At 33.9% G+C, this 7,423-nt stretch overlaps 1 protein-coding gene across 1 annotated transcript; it reads right to left on the bottom strand.

The window, feature by feature from the left end:
* Window positions 1–705: 705 nt before the first annotated feature.
* Window positions 706–7,423, bottom strand: LOC128192333 (paired box protein Pax-6-like). Its single transcript, XM_052864937.1, has 6 exons — window positions 6,690–7,423; window positions 4,191–4,353; window positions 3,063–3,221; window positions 2,629–2,913; window positions 2,269–2,456; window positions 706–2,086 (listed from the first exon to the last, which is right to left on the bottom strand). Exons 1-6 carry the CDS (start codon window positions 6,702–6,704, stop codon window positions 1,829–1,831), a joined length of 1,068 nt encoding a protein of 355 aa, XP_052720897.1. The 5' UTR covers window positions 6,705–7,423; the 3' UTR covers window positions 706–1,828.

The following is a 7,423-nucleotide window of genomic DNA, read 5'->3' on the forward strand; positions in this document are numbered from 1 at the left end:
TAGCTATTTGATTTTAACCATTAGAGGAATATAAGGTAAGGACCTCTCAGTTTTTTATGAAATTGATTGCTGGATTGCTGATGTTGATTGTTAATGTTAAGTATGAAAATAAAATGATTTTTCATAACTGATGTAAATAAACACAATTTTTTTTTCAGAGATTGTCGAAGAATAAATGAAAATCTGTTCCTTGCCTCTGTTGATAGGGGCAATTTGCAGTAAGTGGTGGGACACGTAAAAAGGTGATTACAGACAAAGTTGACTTTGTAATACACTTGCAGACATTCATAAGGACACCATGCTCTTTAAATTGGAAGAAATTCTCAAATGGATAGGAATCACAGCCTTCGAAGTATGGCTACACTTAGTATCTGTTTTTGTATTTTCCTTTTTGGCAGTTTTCAAGTATGAGGGCTTAATTCACTGCACCTGGTATGAAGCGTTTATTCCACTGTTCATTTGTGACGGACTATGCGCGTATTTTGTGATCATTGTGTACATTCGGATGTACAGAGATCGCTCCTCCGTCATCCGACTTTTGTCTTCACTTCTTTCTGTAGTGCTACTCTTTGTTTTTAAAGTGTTATTATGCCAGAAACTCAGCAAGGAGAAGATAATCACTTACTCTGAAGTGATGGTCCCTTTATTTGCTCTTGTAGTCATTGTCATGTTCAGATCTTGTCATAATAATTCATGACTAGCAAATGTATTTTCATGATTTTGATTTAATTTTTCAAGTAATACATGTAATAAGATATTTTTATTGTTAAACTTGTGAGTATTGTCCTATGGCTGACTTTTGAATTCATTATGGTAACTTACAACCTGCAAATTTGATTTTATATGATGTGAGTGGATATATTATGGTAAAACTTTTTTTAAAAATATGGTAAAAATACCTGGTAAAAACATATTTTCAAGATTCATATTTGATTTGTAAGGATGATATTTATACTGCTAGCAAATGATTTCTCGCCATAAGTATTTACTGTCTTTTGACCGAAATTATCAAATGTAGATGAAAAAATCCATTTTTCTAATTTGATGTAAAGATGTAAATACAGACCAAACATGCCAAATGATGTTATGTAGAACGTGTAATACATTGTACTAGGTTTTTGTACAACTTACATAAGTTACCAGTAGTACATCTTTCAGGGTTGTCTCTAAGACCCGGGAGGCGGGGAATCTCCCCGCCTAAAGTGACGTAATTACCCGGCTATTATTGCATTTCAAACACAATCTAGCTATACGCTAGACCCCCAGAACCCCTTCTACTTTTTTATTTCTCCCTTCTACTTCAATTTTTAGAGACAACCCTGATCTTTGTAGTACACATATTGATGTCTTTATTTGAAAAACAAGACTAGTTTTTACCACAATCTATTGTAAATAAATAGCTCTGTTGTTGTTTCGTTGATTATTAAAACTTTATATTGTCTGTTCAAGTTTTTCATTCTATTCATTTCATGGTCAACCTTTTGAACAAACGAACATACTGTATTTTAGAATATATTTGCATTTAACTACTGGGTATTTAGCATACAGAACAAAGAAAGAAGGGAACAAAGAGAACATCATATACTAGCCCATTAAAACATGGTGCAAGTTACACTACTATTTGTTACCTCTGTATATAAAATAATAATACATGTACCTAAATAAAGACTTTAATTAATGAATCATGTCATCAAATATGTCTGTCAAAGAATAGAGAAAAAAAATGCATGTAATCAAATCATTTAATGTAATATATTGCACATGGCCAGCCCTTTGTTTGGACATTTATGAAAATGTAAAAACGAGATTGCACAAAAAGATCACATCACTATACAGATTTTCTTTCCTCTGGGTATTTCAGTCTCCTGAATGCTGATTCTTTGCTGCCAATGACATCATGTTCTTCACTGAATGAAATATCAGAGGGTTTGTTCATGAACCTTGCATCTGTTTGAAAACTAGAAAATCCGACTTCATCAGCCAGTGAAATGGATGGGAATGCGGGCAGCACAGGATAGGTTGTTTGATGCAGAAAAGTGAACCTTTGGCTTCGCCGCCATTTAGCTCGCCTATTTGAGAACCACACCTGTTTGGAAAAAACAAAACAGAAATGCTAAAACATACTTTATGTTGAATAAAAAAAAAATCTGAAAATCTGATCAGTTTTATTGTAGTGAACAGTTAAAAGACTGAAATACTTTATATCTGCCCAGGTTTTTTTTTTTGGTTTTTTTTTGGGGGGGGGGGGGGGGGATCAGTTAAGGTTACCTGGACTCTGGCCTCAGACAGGTTGGTTTTGGTGGCCAGTTCCTCCCTGGTCTGGACGCCTGGGTAGTGGGCTTTCTGAAATGACTGCTCCAGGAGGTCCAGCTGTTGGGAGGTGAAGGTCGTTCTATTCCGCCTGAGTTTGGAAGTCGATGTTTCTGTTTCCTCATCCTCCTTGGGAGTACTTGCATCTGCAAAGTGCAGGTATATGATATAATGCAAGTGATTTTTCATGTTTCAAATTTTATTTATTTATCGAAGACAGTGATTTATTAGAAAAGAAAATGACTTTCGCAATTTAGATTTGTATCAATTACGTGAAATTAAAAAAAAAATCAAAAGCCAGACTGTTGTTTCTCGTACCCTTTGAGGTTATTTCTTTCTCTTCTTCGGAACACACAGGTTCAAATTCTTGTGTAGCTTTGAACATCTCCGTGTGTTCCTCGGAACGATGTTGGGGCCTGTAGATGGTCGAGGGGTCTGGAAAAGACAACATGGAGCTCCACAGCGGTGGAGCAGGGGGTGGAAACTGATAGAGGGAATTGTTGAGCATCCTTGCGTACGCCATTGCTGTTCTATCTGCCGCCCTGTTTCGAATGATTCTATTGATGGAACTGACACTCGGAAGGTTACTTTGTGTACAAATTCCTGTTAAATGAAAGACAATCTTTGATTTATTTTTTAAAATAGATTGACAATGCAAATGGTTAAAATGTGTTTTTTTTTTTTTAATAAATGCACGTTCATTTCTTTAATTACTGGATTATGTGAAATTCGACAACAAGAAGTTGATTGACCTTCTTTGAGGAGTTTGTCTCTGATCTCCCACGCAAAGATCGTGGGGTTACCACTCTTGTACTCCTCTATTTTCATCACCACGGTGGGCGTGGCTACTTTCGGTTTACTTCCGCCTATCGTACTCCTCCTGTTCCCAATAACGGAGTCGATGTATGGAGCTGAAAGAATTGAAATCAAAATCACTTAATATCTTTAACCTAGATTACTCAATTATGTAATAGTTAATGAGATAGATAGAGACAGACAGACAATATTTATTAAATTTTTTTTTATTCATAATGAAACGAATTTTTCCAAGCGGAAAACTTTCCCCTCTTATGCGGGACAAGCTTCAGTGATTTTGCATTAGAATTCGGCAACAGATGCAGGCTAATGACAACATAACTAGAAAATCAGATTCACAAAGACAGTGATATGGTTTGATGGGCAAACAACCTGTTGTTTGTTGGAATCGATCAACTTATCAAGTTTAACTTTCGCGTGGTTTGATCAATCTCGCGTGATATTTTACCCTCCCTATGTGTGCCCTTTTGTTAAGTGATATTAAAATGCACTATAATATTTGAATTAGACATATTTTATCAATTTTCATTATGATTAGTTACTTATTTCATTTCTAAAATGTTGCTAAATTTTTTTTTTGAAGCCCCTTATTTATTTATATCTTACCGAAATATGTTTATATTGAAACTTTGAACTATATTGGCATGGACTTTAGATATCTTGTATACCAGCGGTATTTTTGTCTGAATAACAATTTTCAAATAGATAAATTCACACCCTTTGTGTACATATTACATTATACAAGACTGAAGATCTATCATTCCAGAAATCACTGTTGACTAAGGTCATACAACATATACACAATAGAAATATTTTGTAATGAATCCATACGGTACTGCAACAAATAAACAGGGTGCGAATATTCTATCGATAAACTGGTAGCAAACTGAATTTAAAATATGTAGTTTATCACTAAAATTAAGAATTATTTTTAGAACAAAATTCGTCTCCAATCTTTCATTTGTTTTTTTTTTCAAATAGAAAACATTAATTATCAAGAATTTCAAAATTTAACAGAGGGGTCCTTTTTTTTTTTTAACTCCGCCTCTTAATTTAGTCCATACCCCACATCACACGGTGGGCCACAGGGGGGAGCGGGCTCGTGCGATCCATGTATCTGACACTGGGGGAGGGGGGCAGGGCATAGGGTCGGAAGAGGGCGGCTTTACCCGCCACATCGTTCCCCACCCCCGAGGGAATGGCAGAGTTTGGTGAAAATCCTGACATCTGAAAAGAAAAACCCACAAAATATTAAATAAAATATCAACATGATTTGTAAAACATAAAAAAATATGGATTTTTTTTTAAGAATTGGTAGATTTGTTAATTTTGGACATGGACAATTGACGTGTGTAATTAAATATATTTTGAAAACCAAAATTGGGGTTAATGCTGTTTTTATAAATAAGGAATTTTGTAAGGGATAAGGCGGTCTACGTTTCTGAACTTGTGTATAATTCCAGTTGTACATGTATACTAGCTTTGCGCAATAAAAATATGCTCGAATCAAATTTAGAACGCTCTCCTTATAATAGCTAATTTTCGGCAAAAAATATTTGGTAATGCTGTAGTAACTCTAGGATAAAATTATATCTGTTCGGTATTTTTTCATGCATTGATAATCTTGGCGGTTTAATTATTTTTAACTTTTCTTGGGAAATGCATAAAACTCTTCTTCAATTCAAAGCAAAATCCCCTTTTTAACGGAAAGGATTTAAAAGACATTTAGGTTCCGTTTAAATGAAGCTGCATCGCAATTTAATTGCATGTTCTCATGAATACCGATAGCCCTGCTTAAACTGTGTTAATGTTCCCATCACGTGCAACATATGGCACGTACGAGATTGGGTGCGTTTTCATGTAACTTCATGCAAAAGATAATAACACCGAATACGGTGCACTAAATTTTCACGCGTGAGTGACTTTTGTGAAATCGAGAAATGAGCGGCCCGATTTGAGAACCCTCCAAAAAACAATGAACATGTGGGGACCGTGGTCGAATTGATAATTACAGCTATATTTCCTTTTTATGAAACGTAAATTAGGATTTAATATCGGGCGTTATAAGTCGCGGTGATCATTCATAAAAATAATTGCACTTGTAAACTGTTGATTGAAACAAAACCACATGCAGACATCACGAATAATTATGTAGGAAACGATTTGTCTGAAATTTAATTTCAAAGTTAGAATTTGGGGTAGTAAAAAAAAATCCGTAGCAAATGTTTGCAGAATATGGATCAAAGATAAATTATTATTTATTAAATTGTACTTTCCAATTGCAGTTTTCGATTATTACAATACATTTTAGAATGAAAAAAAAATTGTACGAACTTGTTTCTGAACATTTTGTATGAATATGTGTTTTTAATTCTTTTAATCATGATCATAGAATAATGGATGAAATGAATTAAAATATATTCAAATCACTGTAAGGATGGGTTTAAAGGCAAGGTATGATATATGATATATGAACGCAAGCTACAGTTTTTTAAAATGTTGATAAACTTTTCTTTAAATATTCTTAATAATATGCATTTTGGTTAAAAGGGTCAATTGGGTCGTTTTTTAGAAGTAAACACGATGATAAAATATGTTTAAAACTTTTATTTACTATAATATATGAAAACCGGTGACAAATACATGTATGACTTTTATCAAAGTATGACGCGCAGAGTACATTTATAAAGATTGCCTACTGTCTCTAAAAACAGGGGTTTTTTTCTTCCTCTTTAATTAAATAAAATTAAATGAAAGTAACATGATTACTGTTCACGTGAAGAGAAAGTTTAATTTCTTTAAAAAATAATTTTCATAGTGCCGTAAAGTAGAGGGAACTTTGATTCAAACCAGTTAAAGTCACAATGAAACTTGGTAACAAAACTAAAAAAAGTCTTAGACCTTGACCACGCATAACCAACCTTATAATTTGAAGTGCATTAATTCAATAACGTTGATTTTTCAGTTTGGATTTATTTCTATTAAAAGCTTGCGAGAATCCAGAAAATTTTTCTAAGGAAGGGGAAGGGAGTCCGGTAGTTATTTGAGTTTGCCAGGGAGGTTTGAGGCAATTTTTGGTAATTTTATAATGAAAATTTAAAGAAATTTGAATTTTGCAGGGGGGGGGGGTGGATCCCCCTGACCCCCTCTAGATCCGCGCATGAAAAGTTTATAATTTTGGCCTTGGGAAAGAAATATAAATCGTTGGGGTTCCTCTTCTATATATTATATTATCCTAAACACCCCCCCCCAACCCTTGTGCAAAAAAAAAAAAAAAAAAAAAAAAAAAAAAAAAAACAACAACAACAAAAACAAAAACAAACAAACAAATGCCAAAAAATGCAAAAAAATCAATCTATAAATGTTTTCGAAAATGAAAAAGTTATGAAATCCGCAAATTAAAAAGAATTAAAATCTAATCAACTTATTGTTAAAAAAAGAACAACATAATAAGCAGATAAAATATTTAAAAAAAATATATTTTGAATTTATATTTAAGAGATACAACGCAGTTAATAGAATCATTAAAATTAAAATTTTCAAAATAACTTTAGTATGCTCACCTCTCTAGCATCCATCCACTTCTGTGCAAAATTAAAACATTGATTGGAAATTTAAATCTTCTGCAATAAAATTAATTTTAACACTCGACAGGAAATTAGCCCGGTCCCAAAAACTGATCAAATGCGAGATATCCGAGCAATAATTAGCAATTTGACGAATCGAATCTCCGCTGTTAATGTCTCTTTTTAAAAAAAAAGTGGGGGGAAATCTCTCAGCAAAAGTGCTAAATTTGTGAAAGCGGGTAAAAAAAGGAAGAAAGTTAACCGTTCAAAAGAAGGATAAAGCGGTTCGTGTTAGACTCGTAACGGGATAGCTACCCGGCCATATATAAATGAATTGAAAACGCGCACCTGTTGTTGAACGTTGAACGAGCGGTGATGGCTATCAACTAGATCCCACAAAGTCATCAGCGCCTACCTCAGAACCACAACCCGAGCTCTATGGGTGTAGCACCCCCGGGCGGTGTATAGAATAGCTGCAGTTATATATTAATAATCTACAGATGTCTATCAAACTTTTTATTTCAGTATAATTCAACAAGATCTAACGGACCCGTGTAACAGTTGTCTCATATTAAAAGTGCATGGAATTGCTTTATTATAATCAATAGATAGTAATGAAAGATGGGGGGCTTCTCAATCAGAGTTTAGTATCCATAAAAGGTTAATTTTACAAGCGCGAATTCTGTTTATTGCCCGATTGTTTTGAAATCATTGCAGTATTTCACATCTTC

This window comes from Crassostrea angulata, chromosome 7 (assembly GCF_025612915.1).
Source record: "Crassostrea angulata isolate pt1a10 chromosome 7, ASM2561291v2, whole genome shotgun sequence".
NCBI classification, from domain to species: Eukaryota; Metazoa; Mollusca; class Bivalvia; order Ostreida; family Ostreidae; genus Magallana; species Magallana angulata.

What these genes read in the sequence shown, in the direction of transcription:
- LOC128192333 (XM_052864937.1), bottom strand. An exon ending in GGCCCACCGTGTGATGTGGG is followed by an intron (nt 3,222 to 4,190) that starts GTATGGACTAAA and finishes CAATTCTTTCAG; the next exon opens with CTCCATACATCGACTCCGTT. An exon ending in TGTCTGAGGCCAGAGTCCAG is followed by an intron (nt 2,087 to 2,268) that starts GTAACCTTAACT and finishes TTTTCCAAACAG; the next exon opens with GTGTGGTTCTCAAATAGGCG.